The following is a 27,938-nucleotide window of genomic DNA, read 5'->3' as shown; positions in this document are numbered from 1 at the left end:
GTGTTTGGTGACAATAAACTTAAAAAATTTTCAGGTTAAAATTATTCAGTAATAGTGGTGCACAACTTGGGAGTCCTAGTCGTCTTTTTACATGTGTATGGGAGACACAGAGCTATTTTCTGGGGGAAGGAAGCCTTGGTCTTGTCTAGAGCACTCTTTCCTTCATTCTCATGTGTAAATGGAATATCTTTTTATCAGGAATCTTTCTAGATAGGGTCTTCATTTTGTCATTAATATCCATCATTTCTATCCCCAGTTGGACTGATTATGAAAGCATATGGGCCTGCCTTTACTTGGCAACATAGAATATTTGTAGTCTAGGTTCATGTCAGCAAATATAGTGCCTCTTGGTCAATACTTATCAAAAGTTCAGTTATGAGGTATAATTTTTATTTATGGAGCATGGATTGATAGTTATGTAGAATTCTCATTTTTTTTCTAGATACTGGAAAATCAATCCTTAATTTAAGAGAGACTCTTAGAACCTAGCCTGTCATAGAGCTACTAAGAAGAACTGAGCTTTGGCATTCGCTATGCATCACAAGTGAGGCTTTAAAGAAAACACCTGACATTGATTTCTCACAGTAAGGAGGTTGATGCAGAGAGGACATAGTTGGCCATAACTTAGACGCTCCTCCTTATGAGCATCCATAGGAAGATTTTGTTCTCCTAAGCAGTTACTATGCTGTAAGCATGCGGACTCTAAATTACATGACTTCTTCATTGCACAACCTGCTAAGATGCTCAGAGCCAAATTCATGAATCACCTAGCACCTAGAACTACATGATATTGATTTTGTATACAATTTTCTCCATAGAGGCATTTTATTTTTGAAAGAATTGAGGTGAAATGTAAAATTAATCATTTCAAAATGAACAATTCCATAGTTTATAATATTGTGCAACCACCACTCTGGTTCCAGCACATTTCCATTACTCCAAAGAAGCATCTGACTTAAATATTTTTTTCCATTTTTCTTTCAATTCTTTGAAATCTTATTGCATTTCATGCTTGTCTGTAAAGCATCACAAATCTGTTTTTTTGGAACAAGGTAGGGTTTTAATAAATGAATTATAAGAAAGTCTAATAGCAAGTCCTGGTTCTGGAGGTTGAGGAGGATTAGGCAGAAGGGAGACATTTTGTGGAAGTCAAATGATGGAATTTCAAGAAGGGATATGCCAGAAAATGTCCAATGAAATGATGTTGCTAAGTTGATTAATTAGAATGTTATCTTTATTTTTTTTAAGATTTATTTATTTTTGCACAAAAGAACTGGGGTATAGGCCAGAGGTGCAAAGGGCAAGAGGAGTCACCAGAGACAGAGTGGGGAGCAGAACAGGCCAATTGACTGAAATACACTGCTGAGGGGAGCAGTAGGTGAGACAGGAGAGGTTTGTTTTGCCATGTCGATTAGCATCCTGGCTGGGATTGAACCCAGACCACAGCAGTGATAGCATGATAGTGCTGAGACTTAACCTCTATGTCACCAGGGAGGCTGAGGATGTCAGATTTATTTTTATGACAATCATGTCCCTAAATGTGTGGTTAAAGGTGAAACCTTGTGGTGATAGAGAGACAAGATAGCGAAGTTGCAGAAGTCTAGACTACTAAAAGAAAAGTGGACAGTAGTGAAATAGAGAAAGAATCAGCCTTGGTTAAAGGCAAAGCAAGCCTGAGGGAGTTTTTTTTTTTTTTTTTTTTTTTTTTAAATGGTGGGGCTAATTAAGTCAAATACAGTGTAATAGGTGGAGGAAATGAATGAAACTTCTGGTTCTATAATTAGTTATGGAATGATTTTGAGCAAGGCACTTCACATCACTAGCCTTGATTTTCTTACCTTTGAAACACAAAAGCTTAGCCAGGTTTTGTCTAAGATTCCTTCCAGTTTTACTGTTCTATGGTATATTTATGAGTGGAAGAAATGTATAAATATAGTAAGTATAGGGCCTCCCTGGTGGCGCAGCGGTTGAGCGCTGGGTTGCGAAGCTGTCCGCAGCCTCCGCAGCTCTGGTTCGATTCCCGGCTGCTCCCCGGCCACTGGAGGAGGGTCCCACATGGCGCGCAGACCTCTCCTGCCGCCCACTGCTCCCCTCAGCAGTGTACTTCTGTCCTTCTACCTGCTCTGCTCCCCGCGCTGGCTCTGGTGAATTCTCTCACCCTCCTGCGCTTCTGACTGTACCCAGTGCTTGTATAAATAAATAAATAAATCTTAAAAAAAAAAAAGTACTTTTAAAAAAAAATATAGTAAGTATAGCAAAACAATTTTTAAAAAGTAGTAATACTTTCAACATAGCTATACCATCATTTTATTCATCTATATGAAATGCTGATATTATGTTTTATGAACATCATTTCACCAAATGTTTTGCTTTGTTTTATCCAACCAACTTTGAAATGATTTGAAGGTCAAAATAATGGTTGATGTGGATTGTGGTTGATTATAAATGGCCATAACGTCTTTGTTACTTTTCCCATCAATACGTAAGGTCTATGTTTTTTCCCCCTTAAATAAAGAGGGGTTCTATGGCCCCCTAGTCATGAGAATGTGAAGAAGTGACACTGTTTCTTGGCTCTTAGGAGATTGACAGGTTCTACTTTTTGTGTCTGTAATATTGACTTCTTGAATTCATCAGCCATGCTCTGACGAATCACAAGAAACCCTGTGGAGAGGCCTGCACAGAGAAGAAATGAGGCCTCCAGCCATCACTTCTGGTTGAGCACTGACTTGTCAGCCATTGAATGTATATATCTTTAAGACCAGTTGAGATAATACTCTAGCCAATACAGTAAGAAGCAGAAAAGAGTTGTTCCCATTGATTTCCCCCCAATTTTTAGGTTTTATAGGTAAAATAGATGATTATCTTGTTAAGTCACTAACTGCCGGGGTGGTTTGTAATGCAGAAACAGGTAACTCTGTCATGCAGTGTACATTTTTCATTGGTAATCATATAAACCAAATGCAATTTATGTTAGGTGGTTCTGTTACCATGTCATATGTGTATTTGTGAAAAACCTGTATTTCATAAAATTGCATAGAAATTGAGTACTGGGTTTAAAAAGAAAATAGGCTTAAGTGGACCACTCAACACCTGCAGAATTTGCAAAAAAAAAAAAACAAAAAAAAAAGGAAGAAGAAAAAGAAAAGAGCAAGAGAGAGCCCTAACTAAAACAGTAACAATCCCTTTAAAAATACTAACCATAAAAATCTCCAAAGGCATTTATTTGCTCCTAGAATCACAGTGCATCCTTATCAGCCTTGTATCCTGGAATTCATGTTTCCTTAAAGATACTTTTTTCCTCATATTTCACCAGAGAGCTATATAAAGTAGAAAACATAGGGGTTCTTGAAGCTACAAATCATTTACTTCTTGCACTAAAAACAACTCTTCTGCAGAATTTTCAGAATTTTTTTCCTTCAGGTCTTCATATATTGCAATAAAGTTTTAACTGTGAGAAAGTTTGACCTAAAATTGCTTCAAAAACTAACATTCTTGGAAATTAAAGTAAAAAGTGAACAAGAGAACTTCAATGTTTACTGACATCCTTATCTATCACTTATGTTTGGACTAATTGCCACTAAAAAAACCCACAGATTAAAACAGATACTACCTCTGGTCAGTCTGTGTGTTGTACACATGACCATATGCACTGAGTGTAAAGATCCAGTCCTCTGCTACTGTAGCCCTTTGTCATGGACTTCAAGGTAGGACTTAAGACCTATCTTGATGAAATGCTCAGTTTTCAAATGCAGAAGAAATGGGTATCCTGTGGGGGTAGCACTTGGTGCTGGTTTTCTTACAGCTTCTTGCACCAGGTCCACCAGGAAAGGACCCCAGCACTCTCCATGGGTCTAGAGACTAGCACTGAGGGAAGGAAGCTGAAGGTTTCCTCTTCTTCAGAGGAAGGTGCTCACTAGGTTCTTCTTCAGTGGGGAGTGCTGGCTGGTATGAGCAAACCTTCCCCAGGCTTGAGGATGACTTTGTCGCTGGTCTTGGTGTCATAGATGAACTCCTCAAAGAGGATGCTGTCAGTGAACATAGACCATTTGGGGAGAAACTCACTAGGTAGATGGAGTCCTGTTCTGTCCACTGTCCCAGGCCTGGGTTGACCAAGAAGAAGTTCTGGACTCAAAGTAGCATCCTAAAGGATGAATTTAGAAAGGCAGATGTTGAGGACGGGCATCTCTCTGTATGTAAGACATGCTGTGCTCTGAATTTTTTATATTTAAACTTAGAAAAATCATTTTGTAGTTGAATTGTCTCTACTAAAGTTTCTGATATAGGTTTTATTATTTTTTTTAAGATTCATTTTTATTTATGCATACAAGAACCAGGGTGTAGGCCAGAGGTGTGGGAGATGAGAAATTTGCCAGAGACAGAGTGGGGAGCAGAACAGGTAGATCTACTGAAATACACTGCTGAGGGAGCAGTGGGTGAGACAGGAGAGGCCTGCTGCACCATGTGGGTTAGGTCCCTGGCTGGAAGCAAACTCTTGTCACAGTGGCTGGCGATAGCTTGATAGTGCTGAGACTTTAACCCCCATGCCACCAGGGAGGCCCTGATATAGGTTCTTATATAGAAATATTTCTTGGAAGGAAAAAATGTATCACTATAGTTCTAAAATAGGATCTATTGGCTTCTTAGATTCATGTGCCTGAAAAGGATTGAACAGTAACAAACACTTTGAATTATGTTGATCATGTTTGGGTTTATGATTTCTTTCATTTAAAGAGAGAATAGATTATAGTCAGCAGTTCCATTTATGAACACTCCAGTGACAACTTCTGGAATAAAATAAATTACTGCTGAATTTATTTTTACTTTCTAAGACATAATTTGTACCTAAAAACTCTCATGGATAAATATGTGTGTGTGTGTGTGTGTATATATATATATATATATATATATATATATATATATATATATATATGTATAGATGAAATCTTAAGTCTCAAAAAACATTTACATGTTTATTTTTATTTCTGAAAGTCCAAGAGTAATTCTGCTTTAAGTATTCTTTTCAATTCATGATCATGTGCTTGTCTTATCAAAATGGAGCAAATCTGAGTCTTTTTGAAACAAAGATTTAACTAGATAAAAGGGAATTTTGAAATTTAGGATATTTTAAAAGCAAGTTATGTTTATTAGTATTGATATAGGAAGTAGATAAATAAGTACTGTCTATAAGAAACAGAAGAGAATTATAATTTTCTTGCAATGGGGTTTTTTGCTCTGCTGGTACTTAAGCAGATGTTTGATGGGAAATTTTGAGACTTTCTTCCAGTTGAAGAATAAAAGGACATCAAACTCACCTCTGTGATATCAACAAATGTAGGCAGCACTGGATCTGAATCTGGCAATGAAATACATCCTGTGGGTGAAAAATTACAAATTTTCTTTTGTGGTTGGACCAATAAAAAGGATGGTAAAGGTGGCAATAATCAGTTCTTAAGGAGTAATAAAACATATCATTAGGAAAAGAGCATTCCATAAATTTAATCATCATCAATCTGAATGATATATTGAAGGACAGATGAAAGGGATGCATCTGCATGTGTATGTGATAAGAATGTTTATTGAGATGATTTTTTAGGGTGCTTATCTTGATTGAACAGATTTGGGCCAAGTAGGAAGGCTGATAAGTTAGGCCAGTGGGTATAAAAGTATAACTAAACTGACAAGAAAAGAAATGACTATATTAAATACTGGAACAGAGGCCCATGTATGGAATCCTATTGCCACCCTGAAGGTTGATTTTCAGAACACCCCAGAGGTTTTAACAAAGAGACAAAACCAGAGTATCAGTTGGTTTCTGAGTTGAATCTGAAGCTCACCTTTTCTTGTCAGGGGATTCCACTGTCTTGCATTTTATCTCAAGAGACGTTTGTGAAGTTTTCCAGTATTTGACCATCTAAACTACAAAAACAGAACTGGCAGAAGATAACAGCTTCATGCTATGTCATTTTTTTTTTTAAGACTTATTTATTTATCTATACAAGCACTGGGTACAGTCAGAAGCGCAGGAGGGTGAGAGAATTCACCAGAGTCAGAGCAGAGAGCAGAGCAGGCAGACTGACGAAGTACACTGCTGAGGGGAGCAGCGGGCGGCAGGAGAGGTCTGCACGCCATGTGGGACCCTCGCCCGGTGGCGGGGGAGCAAACTGGCGCTGCAGAGGCTGCAGGCAGCTTCGCAATCCAGTGCTCAACCGCTGCACCACCGGGGAGGCCCCACATGCTATATCATATTAAAATGGCATTTCCGCAAATGGCCAACAGGCATATGAAAAAATGTTCAACATCACTTGTAATCAGGGAAATGCAAATCAAAACTACCATGAGATACCATCTTACACCAGTGAGAATGGCACATATTAAAAAAACTAGCAACAACAAATGCTGGCGAGGGTGTGGAGAAAAAGGAACTCTTCTGCACTGTTGGTGGGAGTGCAAACTGGTCCAACCACTATGGAGAGCTGTGTGGAGATTTCTGGACCTACTAAACATAGAGCTTCCATATGATCCAGCAATTCCACTCCTAGGTATTTACCCAAAGGACACAGAAACATCAATTCCAAAGAGCACCTGCACCCCTATGTTTCTAGCAGCACTATTTACAATAGCTAAGCTTTGGAAACAGCCCAGATGCCCCAAAATAGATGACTGGATCAAGAAGATGTGGTACATATATACCATGGAATATTACTCAGCATTTAAAAAAGATAAACTCATGCAATTTGCAGCAACATGGATGGCGCTGGAAGGGATCATGCTCAGCGAAATAAGCCAGAAAGAAAAAGAAAAATACAGGATGGTCTCACTCATAGCAGGAACCTAGAAAACTCAAATAATGGACCAGGAAAATGAATAACTATAAGAAAGTGAAAATCAAAATCAACAAAAAACTATGAACCAGAGACACTTTTTGGGAGGTGGGGGGCAGGAGGGGAGGGACTGGGGTCAGAATGGGGGGGTTGAAATTGTATGGGGAATATAAAAATAAAATTTATTATTAATTAAAAAAATAAATAAAATGGCATTTCCATGTTGTCTAATATGCCAGGAGTACTGGTGCTCCTGAGCTGTCCAAGCTCCTGGATCCAGCATGCTCTGAGGACCCTGAGTATGCTTGATTACCTTGTTGACTCTTTTAGATCCACTTTCCACTTCTCTCCCTTATATGGGTCCATATCAACAGTTCCTTGCCTGTTTTTGGTAAGGCTCAGATAATGAGGCAATCCTTCATGCCTGGCAACGGGTCCCTGCTGCTTCTAGCTCCATATAACTGTTCTAATTCTTTGGGAATTTGGGAAACCTTTATAAACAGTGTCTTCTTAAAACATCCTAATTTGAATATGCCATCTGTTTCCTTGTGGGACCTGACCAATTTACTAGATGAGGGAATCTATTTGGGTCTTCTCAAGGGAAGAGGACTTCCCTGAGCTCCACTGGATGACCTTGGTTGGGCTGGACTGAGCTAAAAATCTGGACTTCTCTCAGAGTTATTCTTGCTATGAAGTAGTCACCAAAAATTCACCAAATGAGACATAGACGGGCCTGAAGACAGATATAATACCACATGCGATGTGTGTGTCACAGAAATGACTATACAAGACACAAGTTATAATGACAGCAACAATGAGACATTGATATCTTCTACTCTCTCTGTTAGACTAAGGATAAAACCAGCACTATGAAATCACCAATTGACCATCAGTGAACTTAACAGTCCCCACATCCAAGGATTGGTCTTCCTCTAGTGCTCTGATGATCAACTTTTTGAAGTGTAGTGCTGTGCAAGAGACTTCTGGTTGCTTGCCTTCTATGAATCCATGAGTTATTCCTTCACTTTCAGTTGTGTTGGAATCAAAACACAGGAGATCACTTGTAGGACTTTTTGTTTCTGCCTTGTCTCACATCTCTGTTGAACTGAACTGTAGACAGCAGGGGAAACAACCCATCAAAACCTTGTAAAGAGAGTCACCGTATTGCAACAAAACTTTAGGACAGCTTTTACCTCTTCCCAGATGAGCTTTTAAAGAATATTCTACTTCAAAACTATTTCAGTGTGTGTTAGAAATTTGAAATTTAAAACAAGAACTGATAAATATTTAAGTTCTAAAATATAAATACCAGATAGGGGCTGTTCAATTTGAAGAGTGGCAAAAAATTTTTATTTTAGGTCTTTATAAAAAAGTGTTGTCAAGAGTTGCTTATATTTATCAATATTTTTGGCTGCCTTTTAAGTAAAGTTATGAAGTGCCCATCAGCAAGAAGGATGAATTATCTTTTCTTCCACAAATAGCCTCCTTTTAGATCAAAGAAGATGGCAAAGTAGGATATAACAGTGGGAGAACAGCACACACATGTTGTAACCAACTCAAAGCTTTAGTCCTGAAGATTATTTTTCTTCTACTTTTTATCAAGAAATATTTTTAAATTAAAGCTCAAAACTAAATTAAATGTAATCTTTTTCCTCAAACTGCATTTTAAATAATGTCTTGGAAGGTGTGAGAAAAGAGGAATGAGTAGTGCATAATTAACTGTGTTTATTATCATATTTATTGATTTAATGCCTTTTCACATGGAAAAGTGAAATAGGACAATATAGCTCTGACTGTTGAGGATCAGGTTTTACTTTTGAGTTCATGTCATAAATCCACACTGAGGGATGCAAAAGTGTTTTAAAGGCCACAGAAATTGATAATGTGTATTCCTGGCATTTCTTTGGACCACACAATCAGTAAGAGTCTATAGTTCATAATTTCACTGGTCAATTATAAGAGACAAAGCTGGATTCTTATTACTGAGCTCTCCAAGGTAGAGTGGCCTTTTCCCAGTACAAATTGTCCTTGAAACCAAGGGGTAAATTTGTTTCTCTGCTTTATTTCAGATTTAGTTTGGTTTCATGTGTGAGTGTGTAATCAGACAGCCTCCCACTGCAAATGACATTTAAGCAATTGTTAAAATATGCCTGTCTCATAATTTTATAAAATGCACTTTTGCTGATCCTCACTATTTGCCTATTTATCTCATGCGGTGTTCTTGACTTTAAAGTTTGTTCCATTACTGAGTAATTGATTAATTACACTCTTTCAAACGAGACACCATTAAGATGCGATTGGTTTAGCCCAGACTTTACATATAAAAATTGGTTGTAAAAGATCAGCACGTAAAATTATTGGGGAAAATATACTGTATTTCAAAGATAAAGTTAATTATCCATCTCTTTCTTTCTTTGCTCTTCATTTCATCATACACATGATGAACATGCAGGGAGAAAAGGATTTTTACTGATATTTACTGAGACAATCAATGTGTCATTTCATGCACCAAAAAAAAAAAAAAATGCTTTCCTTCCCTTGTCTGCCATGTTTGCCCACGGCTTTGAAGAAAACAGATCTTGAATGGAAAATTTGAGAACCATATGAATCTTAGGAAGTAAACATCATTATATAATGGCTCTGATTAGGATTTGAAAATCAGCTCAAAGATTATATATACTTTTGTTCTTTCTAAACTCTTTGATTTCCTTATAGTTCTTGTAATAAGACATCAAATATATCCTATCAATGTTACATTTTGGATGGTTCTGATATCAGGACATTTTTAAAAAGTATTTTATAAGTGAATTTCTCAACTCCTGAATAGTATTGTATAATTAGGTTATTCCTGAACAGTTTTTCTGAGATGAACACTGGGACTGGTGCTTCACTGACTGTTTTTTGAATTGCTTAATCATTAAGCATTGAGGGAGTGGTACAATTCACATGGAACAGGTTATAAGAAAGGCAAATGCCTGTTTACTGAGAGGATGGCTGCGCTGGGCAGTTTACATGCATTCACATTTATTCTTTTCAACAACACAATCCCCCATTACAGATAAGGGAACACACAGAGAAAGGGCAAGTTTTCAGCGAGGGATACTGTGTTCTATACTGATCTGTTTTCTGTCAATATAGATTGTTTGCATTTTCTGTAGTTAGATATAAATGGAATAATAATGTACTGTCTTTTGTCTGGCTATTTCATTGAACATAATTATTCTGAGATAAATCAATGTTGCTGTGTATTCCAATAGTCCATTCCTTCCCTGAGTAGTAGTCTGTGGTAAGAATATGCCACAATTTGTTTATCTACTGCTCTGTGGATAGATATTTGAGCTGTTTCCAGTTCTTGATCATTACAAATAAATATGCTGTGGACATTTGTGTACACATCTTTGAAAGAGTGTGCTCTCCAACTAGACGGAATGATTGTCAGCAGTTTCCCATATTTGCTTTTGGAGATAAAGCATATTTAAAATGAATCTTTTGCTGTTCATCCTTATAATGTGTGAGTAAAGATGTCTAATTACTTCTGCCTTGTGCTGAGAGAATTGAATGAAGTCACTGCTATAAAAGCCCTTGTTAAATTGTAGATCAGGTTTAATACATGTGAACTGAAAGAAAGATGATACCATGAGACTCATTCCATTTTGGGTTTTCTGTGGGTACCTGCTTCCAGGAGAAAGGAATTTCCTTTATAACAAGTTACTTTACAACATTCTGAGCATTGATCTCCCTTATTTTAATCCCCTTCTTCACCCTCCCTTGCAGAATGTCTCTTACTTATGGTTGCCTGCTAATTTTTTTTTTATTATTGTTATTTTTTTTTCCTGATCCCTTATTTGGTTTCCCTATATCCCTCCTATAAGTGAAACCAGCTGATATTTTTCTTTTTCTTTCTGGCTTATTTTGCTGAGCATAATCCCTCCTAGCTCCATCCATGTTGCTGCGAATGGCATGAGTTTATCAAAACGGGAGAGAAGAGCACAAGGGATTATGGTGATGGTTCATGGGTGAATTGGTGGTAGGTATTTTATGGGAATACACCTAAAGGGAGAAAACATACAAGCATACATTGTACAAAAATGGAACAATGATGTATTATATATTATATATATATATATATATAGAGAGAGAGAGAGAGAGAGAGAGAAAACAAAAACAACAAAAAACAACATTCTGACCATTGTTATTAGTGACTGAAAGTTTGCCACACTGATCAGCACTTAGTATTAGGATCAAAATGTTTTCTGGGAGACTATGTTTTCATTACACAATGGAAATCATTGGGGGAACATGATCAATTTTAATTTAGAAACATCTTTGGCAGATCTAAAAGTATATTCTTGAAGAGATAAATACATGAAAAAGAAAATTCAAGGGAATTTTCTTTAAAATGTTGCAAAAATTTCATCACCTAACATTTTAATTTGCTTCTGAAATAGATTTTTTTAATTATTAGTTTTTCATTTATTTGAAGGGAGGGGATAGTAAGCATTTGAGCAGTCATCAAGAAAACAGTTTCTACTATTTCTTTCATATTTAAATTAAAAATTTGTTCTTTAACTGCAGTGGTTTGTCCAGAAGACTTTGACATCTATGCAGAATATTCTCCTATCAACTTTAACTTCTCCCTAACCCATCTGAATTCCCATGAAATACTGTGGAGAAACATCTTGAAATTAAGAAAAATGAGTTTGCTTTGGTGAACAAGGGTTTTCATCTTTTATTACCTTTACTTTTTAATATTTACTTTCTCTGGAGATATGCAAATCAAAGCAGTCTGAAATTCTGAAAAATTAACTGTGAAATTCCCCCAGAAGTTATTCTTCAGGGGACTGTGGAGCCCATGCTTTAGGAAAATAATATGAATAAGGGGCCAGGAAGGAGATGGGATGAGGCCTACATTCCCACTTTACAAATTCTCCTTGAGGGCCTGGGGTCTTGACACGTATTTATCCTCTGATACACTTTAAAAAATACCAATTATGACCCCCAACTGTAGGTATGTTTTGAGTAATGAGAGCTAAGAAGAAAAAAGTACAACAATTCTTGCCACAAATCACAAACCCACATTACAGTGTTGAGAAGCTAATAGATACAGGTATGCTTGTGGGGATGCTGTGAGAACAAGTGAACCCTGGTTTAAAGTAGCACTATTATATTATTTTATTTAAGATTTTAATGATTTTGGCCTCTCTGGTGGTGCTGAGGCTTGGACATAGCACTGTGAAGCTATCTGCAGCCTCTGCAGCACAAGTTCTATCCAGCAGACCTCTCCTGTCTTGCCCACTGCTCCCCTCAGCAGTGTATTTCAGTCTGCCTGTTCTGCTTCCCACTCTGGTGAATCCTCTCACCTCTGTCCTGTACCCCAGTTCTTGTATGCATAAATAAATAAATCTTAAAAAAATTAATGATTTTGCTGGTAATACATTACTGTGGCTCAGACAGCAAAGTGATACAAAATGTTTCGCTGAGTCTTACTACTACTCCTGTCCCTGTCCATGCTGCTCCCCAATATCCCCAACCCACAAGGTCCACTATTTAGTCATTTTACCTGTGTTCCTAGTATCATCTTGATTTGTTTAAATGATGATGATGTCATTTAACTTTTAATGGGAAATCAGGTCATCACGAACGAAAATGATTAATTGCCACTTTTTTGATCTCTCTCTGCTGAGGTATTGCCCTCAGAGGTTCATTAGTGACATGGCCAAGGACAGCAGATGTGCTTTCCACAGAGATTGTTTCTGACTCCGGAGGGAGGAAGAAATTCAGCTCTTGTGCCTCTCCTTAAGAAATCACCCAGTCTCATGTTCTAATTGGAAATTCTTTTATGTGAAATGTATTCAGTTTTCCGGATTTGGCAGAACTAAACAACGGGGGAGGGGGCAGAGAAAGGGACCTTATAATCCTCATGATGTGTCTTTTAAAAGAGGATAGGGAGAAAGTAATTTAATATTTGAGGAGAGTCTGACTCTCTTACTTACCTAAATCCTAACACATGGATTTCTTTGAATCCTGGAAGTTTCTTAAATACATTTTACATCTGCAGAGAGAAAGACATTTATGAAATTCTCTTTGGTTCTACTGCATTATATCTTACCTAATGGAATAACCTAAACACTTTTGATGAGTTAGGGGAAAAAGTGAAAATGGAAGCAGAGATTGAGGCCAAACTCTTTGTTCTCAGTTATTTCTGAAACTCAGAGAAAATTGTTTTGCTATTTATTTAAAAGCTGAATGGTTCTGACCTACTGTAATGATTACATTAGTATGAAGTAACTTTAAGGTGGTACTTGGAAGAAATTTTTTTTGGCCACAGTATTTGTATTTATACATATGGGGGAGTAACTATAGTATTTTCTGAACTGAATTATATGATTTGTAAAATATTAAAGGAATTATTAAAGTAAACATAGCCACTATAGATAAATAAGTAGACTCTAACAGATTAGATTTGCTTCTAGATATGCATTTCAAATAAATTTCATAATCACTCCAACTATGCTAATAAGGCATAATTATTGGAATATTTTATAATTGCTAATCTGAAATACTCTCCAACTCAGTACAGTATGACTTTTGCCCCTGGAAGTGCCCATGAGGGTTTTCTTTAGGCTACTGTCTCTCTGCTATCTCCACATAAGCAGCATTTTCCACATCTCTACCATGGAGTCCTGTCTTTTCCCTCTTTCTTTGGCTATTTCTCTGACTACTTTCTCTGTCCTTCTAATCCTATTCTTATGTTCCCTCTTTACTTTAAATACAAGGATTCTGCATGCTTGCATCGCCAGCCTCCTCATCTCACTCAATCTCCCATTTACTCACTAAATTCATTCTGGATGCAGTGCTAGGCTGTCAGGACTCATTGTCACATAAATAGATGGACACTGTGTCATTCAACTTATATAAGGCCAGGAGGCAAGAAAGACCAAAAGGAAGAGGCAGTAGTTTAGTAATGAGGCTTGGTTTGGGGTGGGGGGTAGCAAAGGCACAATGAGGCTGAAGAAATGAGCAGGGACTTGACCCTGTCCACCCATTTCTGTGTCCACTCCCCTCTGTCTCTCATCAAGGGATATCATTTTCTTCCATGGCTTCAATGACTACCTGATACACAACTTTGAGTTCTCAACATGAAAATTCCAACATTTGTTTCTAACTAAATATGCCCAAACCAGCGTCATTTTTCCCCTCCCAAATCTCCCTTTCTTCCTGGGTTCTTTGTCTCAGTCAAGGTCATGAATACACATGATCTTCTAGAAACCCCCAAACTGTAACTACCTTTCCCTTGCATCCAGTCACCAATTTCTGTTGGTTCAAATCCCATATGCCTTTTGTTTCCACCATGTTCTTCTTATTCCTGTGGCTAATATACTCTCCCTAGCTCCCCTCCTGATTCATGAAATGGTTTTAAGGGGAGGGAGAAGAAATAGTTTTTTGGGGTGTGTTGGGACAGGGTTAAAGGAGGAGGTGTCTCTTATTACAATTTTGTTTCAAATTAATCAGTCTGTATCTTTTGTTATTCACTAAAAGTCCCTTGATGGGATCTACTGTCAAATGAATGAAGTTCAATTCTTTAGAAAAGTGCCCTCCATTATCTGCTCTCTCTACTCCTCAAGTGCCTTAGTAAGTGCACTTCCTACTATCATTATCTCCATGGCCAATATTGTATTTTCTAGTAACACTAAAGTAATCCCAACCACACCCAAACTCATACTTCTAGCTCCCTCATACTTCTAGGACTCCAACTCCTATTGTCTGCTCATTGATTGCCCCTTTATGCATCTTGATCTTCCTACCACCCAATACCTAGCAGATCATCATCCACATAGTAGGGACAGCAAATTTCATCTAAGTGAGTTGAGTGCATCACTTCATTCTAAACTCATCAAATGCCACTGTTTTGTCTCTGTATCCAAAATTACTGCTGTTAACTCTACATTATCTATGCCAAGGACTGGAGCAGTGATGCATAGACAATCCCTAACTCACTTACACTGGCTATGGAGTACATCAAGGATTTTGTCCCCCAGCAGACTGATTTACCTACTAAATTATATTTTCTTGTGAGAATATTAGTAGTTTTCATTCCCTGATGGCATAGTAACTGCAATTTTAAAGGTGCTCAGTTTGGGGGTATAGAGAGATAATTGTGTAGGTCTGAGTTAAGTATTGGTTCTGATACTTTCTAGCTGCAAGACCATGAATTTATTGCTTAATCTCTCTGAATCTCAGTCTCCTCACCCAAAATGAGATAACAGTACCTGTATCAGAAGTTAGTGGTAAGGGATAACCAATAAGTGCCTGACATACAGGGAACTTGGAATATCTAGCTGCTTATTCTGTAGGTCTCCTACTGGGTTATTAACTCCATAATCACCTGATTTTCTTTTATTCCCTCAATGGCCACACAGCATGGAGACTGGCAAGGGCAGAGCAAGAGTTGAGTCAGTTATTTTTGAAAAAGACTCAGGGGGTGGTGAGGGGAATAGGACAAGGGTCCTCCTAGGGATCAGGGTCAGAGGATAGTAAGTTTTGTGTTTCTGTCTCCATCCATCCATGGACTTAGTGGAGGAGAGATAAGAGGTTAGGTTTTGCAGAACTGATCTTTATTATGGGGCAGGCAGGAAATAACTGTGTCCATGCTTCAGGTTAAATCTGGTCTCCTGTGACAAATAGATTGGGGGGCCACAGAACATTTGTCCTGCCATTCCATTAACAGCACTGGGGACTAAATGTTTAAATGTTAGCTGTAGTTTCTGAAACAAAAGATTCAGACCTTGATTCATCCCTCTGCCTTGTCGAGGATACCAGAGAAGCTGTTACACATATGAAAACAATCAATCAAGCACAGAAGCCTGAGGCTGCAGCTTGGGCAGCAGGGAGCATTGCTGGGGAGAGCTATCCTCCCCTCTAGGAGTGCTCCACAGTACTGGCTCCAGTGGAGGGGATTTACTGTTTGTGTCCGTGCCCTTTTTGTGAACCTGCCTATGATTGATTAAGAATCATTTTTGCATAGGAGGGTGCAAAAGGCATGTGGGGAGGAGATGACAAAGACCTTCAGTTAATTCTGCTAAATAATCTTCTGGGGACTTTGCAATCATGGAGCACTAGACACTAAATTGCTAATTAACTACCCAGTTAACCTTATTAATAATACTAAATGCACAGGGGTCTCCCTGATTCTGCTGGAATGTATGTTAACGGGGCTATAAAAAGGCAGTCATGTTGAATTCTCATGAATGTTTGCACAGAAGAAAGCATTCAGACAACAGCTAAGCATTCTTTTTGACATTTCTATTAAATTGGTCATTAGGTTTATTGTGGAAATTAAATTACTGCAAAGCAGTGCCCATTAATTCTTGATTAGGCCCGAATGACTGTGATAATGCAAGTGTTGGGCTGTGATGGGGATGTTTGGTTATCTGATGGCAGGTTGAAAGGTGGTCTTGGGTGCTCAGGAACCTGGAAGGGGAACAGATGCTGAGCAGAGGGGCTCCATCTGCAAATGGAACCATCAGGACTAATATGATGGGTCTCTGAAATAATACTGGGTAAGGCCTAATCTTTGGTTAGTAAGTTTTTTAGAGGCTAGAAGGAACATGTACATTGGATGATGATATAAAATTCGTTTCCCATAAATTTTATTTGGGAAAAATAGGGAAGCACAGCACTATGTTTAAGAGCAGGTGTTCTGGTGCCAGGCTACTAGGGTTTGAATAAACTTGACCCTGCCAGTTAATAAGTGTGACTTTGTTGGGCCTATTAATTAGTTCCTTTGTGTCTCAATATCCTGCCTTGTGAAGACGGCAAATAATATTACTTGTAGGACTGTGTAAAACTCAAATGAGTTAATACATATGAAGCCCCAAGAACAGGACTAGATATTATAGTGTTAGGTATAATTTTCATAGACAGGGTTTTATTTTAGTAATTTTAAAAAGATTTATTTTTATTTATTTTTACATACAAGAACCGGGGTGTAGGCCAGAGGTGCAGGGGGTGAGAGGGTTCATCAGAGAAAGAGTGGGGAACACTGCTGAGGGGAGCAGTAGGAGAGACAGAAGAGGTCTATTGTGCCATGTAGGTTAGTTCCCTATTCGGGAATCAAACTCATGCCACAGTGGCTGGAGATAGCTTGATAGCGCTGAGACTTTAACCGCTGTGCCACCAGGGAGGCCCCCGTACACAGTGTTTTAGACTTTGGATAGGCACATGGGTAATTCTTGGCAGAAACAAGGTTAGAATTCAGATTTTAAAGAATTATAATTGATTTACATCATCCTATATTTGGTTGTTATAAAGACTTAGAAAATTAAAAAGGCTGTGGAAATGGTCTGTAGCCAATTTTCCAATTTTGAAGATATTCTATACCAAGGAGTTGCTGAAAGTGAATGTTTCAAAGAACAATTAGAAAGGTTTACAAGCTATTCTTTAATTCATTTTATCTAATAATCCATGTCTAAGTACTTCTCTGGTTCATAAACATTCCATGCTGATACTTTCTCTTTGAAGTTTATAAAAATGATTCTTTATATTTTATTGACTATATGCTGATGCAGGGGGAGGTTGGGGTTTAGGAATGTTTTATTTATCTAGCTCCTCTCCAGCTGAGAGGAGCAAAGCATTGAATTCTCTGAGTGTGAGAGGAAGGAGCGGCCCGTTTGTTCCCTGGCCCTGCTGCGGAAGATGCCTGGGCATCCATAAATGTAGTCCATGGTTATGTTATCTCACTGATGCTTCTATTTTCAGTTACATTTCTATGTAGTTAACATTTCTAGTTAACTATACCCCAAATTCTGTAAGGCAGCAAGGCTTCAGAGATGAAAGAAACAGTTCCTGCCACAAGCAGAAGCTTCTAGTCTCGTGGTGGAGGTGAGGGTGATGGTGAGGAGGGGCGAATGGAGACAATAAAAGCCACAGACATGTAAATAAACAATCTCAGACAGAGTGATATGGTTGTGGCAGCAGTGGGCAATGAGTGTTAGTCCAGATGAAAGGTACTGAACCCCAACAAACATTCCATAATGGCATAGGAAGTGTCTTTAAGACAGTTGTGGTATACACACACACACACACACACACATACACTCATATGTATGTAACATTACACACACACACACACACACACAATGATAGTTTTGGAAACTCAAGTGTAAAGAAGGGGAAAGGTAAGGAGCTATGGTTAAGATGAAGCTGGAGATAAAGGCCAGGGTTCTTATGGTGGTATGTAGCTTTCACTTAGCATAGTAGCCTGGATTTCTCTTGTAGCGAATGGATTGTCTTCTGTTTTAGTTAGGAGCTGGCAGATATGATGGTCAGAGATAGACGAGATATTGAGGGACAGTTCCTTACTTTCTTGGTGGATGACACGGACAACATAATTGCTTTCCAATTATTACCCATGAAAAAGTCCTGTCTTTAAATTGCATCAAACTGGAAAAGTGGAAATATTGTGTAAGACAAAGTACTATGAATTAAAAATTTGTATTTCCATACAACATGTTTCGTAGTTGGTGGCTACATGGATATTTTAGCATTAAAGAATATTTTCTTAGTGGCTTTAAGTTGAATGAAATTTTAAAGCCTACTAATATTTAAAGAAAATTTAAATGCTTATTACTTTTAAGAATGGAAAAGTTGGAATGGGAAACTTTCCTGGAGATACATTTTGCCATTGTAGTCTCAACATTTTGCCATTGTAGTTTTTGTTTTATTTTTAAGGGCTAAATATGAATGTCTGGTCATATGTAGTTGAAATGATTTATTTATTTTTTTTTTGTGGGACTCTCGCTGGTGGCCGGGGAACGAACCGGTGCTGCAGAGGCTGCAGGCAGCCTTGCAGCCCAGCGCTCAACCGCTGCGCCACCAGGGGAGAACCAAAATAAAAGGAGCCTTTTAAATAAAAGTCTTAACTAGAAGTAGTCTCTTTCATTACTTCTTTCACTGAGAGACAAAGTACAAAGTTCCAGTGAATTAACTATTTAGGAGCCTTAAGAACACTGTCATTTTATAAAGAGCATGTATGCTTATTTACACACATATGTACACACACACAATTCATGTATTTATTGCTGAAATACTACGATTGTACTCCATCCTTGTATGACTTTGATGAGAATTTGATTAGACAAAAGAACTTCTGGTTTCTTAGATATTACCTAATATAATCCTTTTTAGAATTGAGTCTAGACTGGTTTAATGAGGCTATATGTGCTTAAAATTCATATTAAACCTAGTCAGAAAGCAATATGAGGTCAAGCAAGTGTTTGAAATTTTTCTCAGAAGAAATGGCATGTTTGGGCCACATTGGAGGGAGTGACTAAGAATAGAAGCACTGCTCTGAGGATGTGGATTTGGCCTCTGATCACAAAGGGCCAGGGGTCATCCTTATTGCCCTTGGGAATTGGCACAAGCAGGAATCTCTCATTGTTCTGAACTCTCACAGGCTGCTAGGGCACAGAGCCAGCCCAGTCTGGGTTTCAAACTTAGGGTTTGGTAGGTTTTCATCCTTGGACACCCAGGTGATCTGAAATGTACACAGTTTCTCAAAAGAGTGAAAGATATGCTTGTGGAAAACTGAATGTCTCTGGTAAGTGCACCTGCTCTCTTATGAACTTAGAATTGTGGAAACTGAAAAAAAGAGAATGAGAACTACCAGTGGAAAATGCCTTGCAGGGCAGAACTCTTCTGCACGCTGGCTCAGGTAGCTTCACCTCATTTCTTACAACCAACTCCCCTCTTCGGTGAGTGGTGGATAGTCTCTAAATCTGTACAAGGAGCATGTGAAGTCACAGTATTGATGTTTGCTTAACTAAAAGATTTTCATTCATTTGTTCACTCAAAAACACACACTGAGTGTCCTAGATAGTAGGAAAATAAAAGTATGGCACATGGTAGTATCTTCCATAGGCTTACCATTTTATTTGGAAAATTTGACGTACACATTAGAAATTTAAATAAATTCTTTAGGTGTATTGTGAGAAGTCTCCAAATTTACTCTTAACCACTGGATAAATTTTTCATATCTCTTACCCAGAACCCTTAGTAGTTCCCCTGTTACCTAAAATCCAAACAATTTTTCTTGGTTCAAGGCTTTCAACCATGGTTCTGATACCAACCAGAACATTTGTAGTGTGTCTCACTTCTCTTCTGACCACCAGACTATTCTACTCACTATTGCTGAGATACCACGTCACTTGTGCAAGTGTCTTGACTGGAAACCCTCCTCACTGTCCCGTACCCACCTCTAGCATTTACACACAGACACACATGTGCAAACCTACTTTTTTTAAATTTCTCATCAATATTCTGTGTTTAATATAAAATAACATCTCTTTGACCACTCAAGTAGAAATCTTTGCTTCCTCTAAACTCTTGTAACATTGAATAGCTTCTGAATTGATACTCATGATATACTCACCTAGAGTCTTCTTTTTATATGCTAATCTTGTCACTCACATATAATCTCTTTGAATCCCACATGAGTCTCACAATTCATTGAATTTTCCAAAGCAAAAAAATGTGAAGCCATTTATACACAAAACTCTTTTTTTAAAAAAAATTATTTATTTATACATACAAGAGCTGGGGTGCAGGCCAGAGTTGCAGGGTGGGGGTGATGGTGAGAGGATTCACCAGAGACAGAGTGGGGAGCAGAACAGGTGAAGCTACAGAAATACACTGCTGAGGGGAGCCGCAGACGAGACTCTGCAGCCTTTCTTATCCTAACATTTTATCCCCAGCTACACACCTGCCATATTCAATCATAGTGCCTGAGAACCGCTTTTAGTTTTTCCTATTTGCTATACAGGGTTTGTATCAATTTAGTATCTGTCTGACTTATTCATGCTGGACATGACTGAGAGCAAAACCTCTAACCTGTTGTCAGCATTAGATTCCACCTCAGTGTAGAAATAACTTCATTGATTGAGAGATTCATTCATTCAAAAGCTTGAACTTTAATATGTAAGGCTCTATGAGGCATTGGGGAGGAAGGAGTCTCTGCCCTCCTAGAATTTATAATTCAGTTGATTCTTGCAATTCCTCCCACTTTATCTTAGTTTTTAATCTATTTTTTTCCCTTAGGCCCTAGGAAGAATGAAAATACCCAATAAAACAAAGTCACTGATTTAATTGTAGTAATAAAAATTCAGTAATATTATCCATTTCCTTCTCTTTTCAAATTTTACTAATAAAATCAAAACAGGCATGCGAAGAACTAGAATAACTTTCAGAACTCCTTACTATTGTAGGCATCTTGATGTCACTGAGGAGTGTGTTGTCAGGAGTGAGAGGAGAGGGCCCGAGTGAGACATTGGTAACATCTGCGAGAATTAAAAAAATCACAGTCACAAGAATGAGACTGAAGGAGTTTATATTGGAACAAGGTTAAAATAACATATGCTCTTTCTCTGTCATTCTGCAATTGGCAGATGTTAGGTGCATTTTGAACTCATTTTTTTAAAGATCACACAAATATGTTATTGAGCAAAATATATAACTCATTCTCATGATCCCTCTTAAATTCTTTTTTCTTCCCTGATAGAACCCATGTTTGGTGCATCTTTACATGTGTTAAAGTTCAATGTTTTTGCCTAATAAGATCTGGCAAATTTTTCTATTTGTGACTATACAAAAGATGCATAGGCAAATATTTATCATGCTCATTTTTTTTGTTTGAAAATATTGGTAATGATTGCTTCTAATTTGAGAATAGTTGGTGATTTGCTTTACCTTTATACATTTTGATAACATTTCCAAATTTCATATAATGTTTAAATTATTTTATGGGATTAAAATATAATTCATTTTGAGAAAGTGCATTATAAATTTCATCAACTTCAATTAAAGTCACATGCTTTCATGATTATTTGAATAAAGGATAAGAAGCAGAATCAATGAGATCTAAGCTTGCCTATAGAAATCATGGCAGTTTCATCTCTGGCCCTTCTAGTATCTAGTCTTTTCTATTAGCATAATAAGAAAGAGAAAAGTGGTGGTAAAAAGGAGCTTGATTATAACAAGGGACATGCATTTAAATTTTCCTATATGCAAAATATCTAAAAATTAGAGAAAAAGCATATAGTACTTTAAAATTGAGCTTACTATTTTTTTTCCATTTCAGAAGTAATCTTCTAATATATTTCATTGACAAAAAATTCAAACACCCCAAAATGGTTATGTTTGGCTCCAAGGTTTTCTATAAGTATCATGGTTTTGTGTAGTCTGGGGACCATTTCTGTAAGCAGGCAAGCCAGTTTTCAAGCTTGATGTTTTATATTCCCATTGTGCTTACACTGTGTTCTTGACAGCAAAGAAAATTGATGACATAACCTATGACTGAAATATTCTTTTTAAAATCTCAGACTCAAAACTTTCAAGCCTGCAAATCCAGTTTATCTATTAAGGTAACTTTTATTGTTATGGTATTGGGAGAGAGAGATTTATGGATAATGTGGATCAATTAAATACCTATACTGGACATTACTATTGCCTGAACTGTAAACAACCAAGGAGTTGTGAGTATTTTACAGTGCCATGGACTGGTATTGTAGAAGACAGTCTAAGGGCAAATCCAATGTGATAGTTACAGGGCTGTCTGCAAGTAATGTGGGCCCACTGTAGAAACTTTCCTTTAGGAAAGAGTGGCAGTTGTGACTTCTTTGAAGCTCACTGAATGATCTGTTTCTATATGCTATGAGGTCCCAAAGGATTTTGTCTGTGTTAGTATAAAATAGTCATAGTTGTCCAGAAAATTTGTTCCAATTTTCTGTGGTTCATGGAGATGAGAAGACTAAAGGGAATGGCTGGGTGCTCTGATGTTGTAGATTCATCTAGACTGGCAACAGCCAATGGGACCATCTCAATATTTCTTTCACACCTAGTACTGCCAGGGCAAAGACAGCCTGGTATGGGCTCTAATCAATCAGAATGGATGTATTCATAAACAAGAACAACCATCTTTGTACACAGAGGCTAAATATGAATTCAGACTATAGTAGCATTTGGAATTTATTATTCTTATTTGTATTTGCTGGTGTTATGCTGTGTGACTAATAAAGATTTTAATGGAGATCATATTTAGTGTACCCTCATTGTATCAAACAGTATAGCATTTATAATGTAGGCAATTTTCTTTTTTTTTTTTTTTTACTGTACAGGTCTTTCTTTTTAATAAGCTCTCCTTCCTATTTTTATGACTTTTGTATCTTTGCTTTATTTTGCAGTAAATATGAAAATAACCAAGAAGAGTAGTTACTTAAAATGATGCCTGTTGCGTTAGTTAGAAGTTAACACCTTGTAGGACTCTGTCTGATGTTGTTTCCTTACCCTTTGACAATAGGTGTGAGTCAGCCACAAAACCAGCAATATAGACCATTACAGAAGAGCTCAGTTGGGGAATCTGGGCCACTGAATTCTTTTACTGGCTTTTAACTCGGATTCATTTGGAGCTAGATGTATAGATTAATCAGGTGAGAAAATTTTCTGTCTTTTTGGAAATGTTTGAAGTTAAGGAGTCTCCTCTCTCTCAACTTGGTAACCATAGCCAATGTAAAAAGCTTGTCTTTTGTTCCTTCTTTCTCTCTAGCAATGCTAGTAGGCAAAGGCATGGATGGCTAATTCGATTTTTTTTTTTTTAAGATGTATTTATTTATACAAGCACTGGGTACAGTCAGAAGCCTAGGAGGGTGAGAGAATTCACCAGAGCCAGAGCAGGGAGCAGAACAGGCAGAAGGACGGAAGTACATTGCTGAGTGGAGCAGGGGGTGGCAGGAGAGGTCTGCGCGCCATGTGGGACCCTCGCCTGGCGGCCGGGAATCGAACTGGCACTGTAGAGGCTGCAGGCAGCTTCGCAACCTAGGGCTCAACCCCTGTGCCACCGGGGAGGCCCGATAATTTGATTTTTCTCTCTTTCTGGTGTGGGTAATCCTGTAATTTTTAATGTAATTTTTAATAATTTTAAATTTTAAATATCAAGTCTTGCTGCATTTTCCCCTATGGATGGCCTCTGCTTTTCTTTCATTTTTAAAAACCATTTAAAAAATTTATATGTATTTTACATCATTGCTCATTTTTAAACAATGTTTGCTTCCCCCAACCCCCAGTTGTAGTCCCCATAGAGTTTCCTTCACCAATGCACCCGTGCACCATCACCGCAGTACCCTGTGCTCCTCCCTCCCTCCCTCTGATCCCTCTCCCTCCTCCTTCCCTGCAGGATGTCCCTGGTTTATAATTGTCTTTTTTTTGTATTGTTATTATTTTTATTGTTATTTTTTTAAAAGGAAGTGTCAGTATCAGCCTCTCAGTTTATTTTTTTTTTAATTTTTTTTTAAATAGAGGCATGTTTTATTTATTTATTTGTTTGTTTTGTTTACACATGCACTGGATACAGTCAGAAGTGGGAGGGTGAGAGAATTCACCAGAGCCAAAGCGGGGAGCAGAGCAGGCAGAAGGACTGAAATACACTGCTGAGGGGAGCAGCCGGCGGCAGGAGAGGTCTGCACGCCATGTGGGACCCTCCTCCGGAGCCCGGGGAGCAGCCAGGGATCGAACCAGCGCCGCAGAGGCCGCAGGCAGCCTCGCAACCCAGAGCTCAACCGCTGTGCCACTGGGGAGGCCCTGGCCTCTCAGTTTAAATAAGAGGACTCAATATCTCTTGTGACCAAGTGAATACTCTAGTGCTAAGATTTTCCTAAGTCAAGGATGGGCGGAGCAACATGGTGGCGAGGAGATGCTGAGAGTAAGATCTCCCATTAAAAAAAGTTAATAGGGAGGAAAAGCGGCAGGTCCCAGTGAGAACTGGGACACGGAAGATAAACGGGTGACTCCAGCAAACTGCCCGAAGAAGAAAGTTGCCATAAAAGAGGACCAGAAGGGAGGAAAGCACAAAACCCTGCTCCCCTCCCCCGCCCACAAAGTCGGCACTCTCCCACCAGCAGAGAGGAGGGAAAAAAAAAAAAAAAAAAAAAACTAAAAGGACCAACAAGAACAAACTATGCAGCAAGCGGGACTGTGAGTGGAAAGGAACTATTTCAGCCACCACACCCCGTGAACGGGAGCTGTGGAGAATCCTGCAGGATCCGCCTCGGAGGTGAGCTCCAGGCGCCATTAAAGAGAGACCCCGCCCCCCAGGAGGAGGCCAGCACCAGCACACAGCCCCGGGCCGCCTGGTAAGCTTGCGTGGAAAAGCGGCGCGCTGGAAAAGCAGACGCGGATCGTGATCGGGATTGCGTGGAAAAGCGGCGCGGACTGGAATCGGGATCGCGCGGAAAAGCAGTGCGGTTGAAAAGCAAACGCGGATCCAGATCACAGCTGCCCAGGTCCCCGCGCCTGTGACCTAGGCTTGCGGGGAGACGCGCGGAGGCCCTCACTGAGTGAGCAGGAACCAGGCACCAAGGCACGGGAGCGGGATTCAAAAGGCGCCAGTCCCGCGCCACTGAACTGGGCTACAGCCTGCGTCCTGGAACTGAGGGCTTTGGAACTGAGACCCAGGGCACGAAATTAGGGGCATGGGTTCCCCACGACGGTGGGGCACAAGGCAGACACAGCACCCCAAAGCCGTTGAGGTTTACCCTACCATTCCCGCTCTGTTCCCTGTCCCTCGGGGTGGAAAATCAGTTCCCCAGGGCTCTAGGAGAGATCTCTGGCGCCACCTAGCGACTTGAAGCCAGCAGAGGCTCCTGGAGGAGCCAGTGGCCAGCTGGGGAGTTAGCCCACGCCGGGCCCCTTCCAACCAGTAGTCTGAGCCCACAGGGGGAGCGAGCACCCACAGCCGGGGCAGACCAGGTGCGCAGAAGAGTGTGCCTGAGACCAGACGTGCAGGGAGTGTGTCCCACATCACCATTTTAGAACAGGGACATTATTCAGTAAAGACTATATTTCTTCAGTAAAGAAGGCTTCCTCAGGAGCCAGAGGTGAGCGGGGGAAGTTCGCCCACGCCAGACCCCCTCTGGCCTGCAGTCCAAGCCCAGAGGGGGAGCAGGAACCCACCGCCGGGGCAGACCAGGAGCACAGGGGAGTGTGTCCCCACATCGGCATTTTAGAACAGGGACCTTTCTCCAGTAAAGACTGCTTGAAACTGACATATGGCTCCTGGAGGAACCAGAGGGGAGCAGAGAAGCTCACCCAAGATGCCGGCCAGTCCCAACAACACAGTGTCCCAACGCATACGGCAAATTAGAAAACAGACAGTAGGGAGTAGAAGAACCACACGCAACCTAGCAACTCCCCAGGGAAAAAGCACACCACAAAAAGAAAACCAGCCCCCAGATTGCAACGACAGTAACTTAGAAGAACTTCTGAGCCTTCCAGAAAGAGAATTTAAAATTGCCGTGATTAAAAATCTGACAGAAGTCATAAAGGAAAACAATGATAAGGGAAAAATAATCAATGATCAGAAGAATGCAATTGAGTCCCTAGAGAGGGAAAACAATGGTCAGAAGAATGAAATTGAGTCCCTAAAGAGGGAAATAAAAGAAATGCAGGAGATCAAAGAATTAATGGAAGAACTAAAGAATTCTGGGAAAAGCAATGAAAGCAGAATAGATGAAATGGAAGAAGAATAAGTACTCTTGAAGACACAGAAATAAAAAGAACCAAAACAGAAAAGGAAAGAGAAGTATGAAGGAAAAAGAACGAAGAAAGACTTCGGGAACTATCTGACTCCATGAGGAAAGGAAATACAAGAGTTATAGGAATACCAGAAGGAGAGGAGAGAGATGTAGGAACAGAGAAAATATTCAAAGAGATAATTGAAGAGAACTTCCCAAATGTGAAGAAGGAGCTGAAAATTGATATACAAGAAGCAAAGAAGAACACCAAACTTCCACGACGAAAGGAAAAATACAGCAAGACACATAATAGTAAAGCTCCCAAGAATCCAGGACAAGGAAAAAATAATGAAGCTGGCAAGAGGGAAGAAACAGATAACATTCAAAGGAAAGCCAATCAGGCTGACATCAGACTTCTCTGAAGAAACACTAAGGGCAAGGAGAGAGTGGGGGACATAGTCAACAGACTCCAAGAAAACAGATGCCAACCAAGAATACTCTATCCTGCAAAGCTCTCCTTCCTCTTTGAAGAAAGAATATGGACCTTCCCAGACAAACAGAAACTCCAGAATTTCATTACAACTAAACCCCCACTCCAAAAAATACTACAAGGAGTCCTAAAGCCAGAACCTCAGAGGGACGAATAAAAATGAAAGAAGGCCAAAAAAAAAAAAGTTATTAAAAGAATAAATAAATAAAATCAAAGAAAAGACAATCACAATGGCAAATACAGATGCTAACATATCAATATTAACTCTAAATGTAAATGGACTAAACTCTTCAATAAAAAGACACAGAGTTGCAGCCTGGATTAAGAAACAATACCCAACCTTTTGCTGTCTCCAGGAAACACATTTAGCTACAAAAGATAAAAATAGGCTCAAAGTTAAAGGATGGAAAACAATCCTACAAGCAAATGGACCAAAAAAAGAAAGCAGGAACAGCTATACTTATATCAGATAAAACAGATTTCAAACTCAAAAAGATAAAAAGAGACCCCAATGGTCACTACATTATGATCAAGGGGACAATACTTCAAGAAGAAATAACACTCATTAACATATATTCACCAAACGAAGGAGCACCAAAATATATCAGACAACTGTTGTCCTCTCTGAAAACAGACATCAGAGAAAACACATATGTAGTGGGAGACTTCAACACACCACTATCAACAATGGATAGATCAACAAGACAAAAAATAAGTAAAGAAACCAAAGCTCTAAATAAGGACCTAGAGCAATTGGGCTTAACAGACATCTATAGAACACTAACCCCCCAAAAAACGGAGTACACATTTTTCTCAAGCGCACACGGATCATTCTCCAGGATCGATCACATACTGGGGCACAAGACAAACATCAACAGATACACCAAGATTGAAATCATATCAACCATCTTTTCTGACCATGAAGGCATCAAACTAGAAATAAACCATAAAAAGAAGGCAAGGAACTTTCCTACCTCATGGAGATTAAAAACCACACTACTGGAAGACCACTGGACTAATGATGAGGAGATCAAAGAAGAAATTAAAAAATTCTTTGAATTGAACAAC

General features: G+C 39.0%; 1 protein-coding gene across 1 annotated transcript in view; it reads right to left on the bottom strand.

Moving 5' to 3' along the window:
• IMPG1 (interphotoreceptor matrix proteoglycan 1) overlaps window positions 1–27,938 on the bottom strand; it is a gene marked incomplete at both ends in the record, with an annotated part of 111,692 nt that overhangs the window by 53,737 nt on the left and 30,017 nt on the right. The window contains 2 exon segments of the mRNA XM_084258648.1: window positions 3,958–4,141; window positions 7,701–7,900. Coding sequence (XP_084114774.1) covers window positions 3,958–4,141; window positions 7,701–7,900 — 384 coding nt within the window.

The sequence above is a fragment of the Talpa europaea genome (genome assembly GCF_964194135.1).
Source record: "Talpa europaea genome assembly, chromosome: 2".
Taxonomy (NCBI): domain Eukaryota; kingdom Metazoa; phylum Chordata; class Mammalia; order Eulipotyphla; family Talpidae; genus Talpa; species Talpa europaea.
The sequence above is the reverse complement of the archived record's forward strand: the minus strand, read 5'-3'. Positions and strand labels throughout refer to the sequence as shown.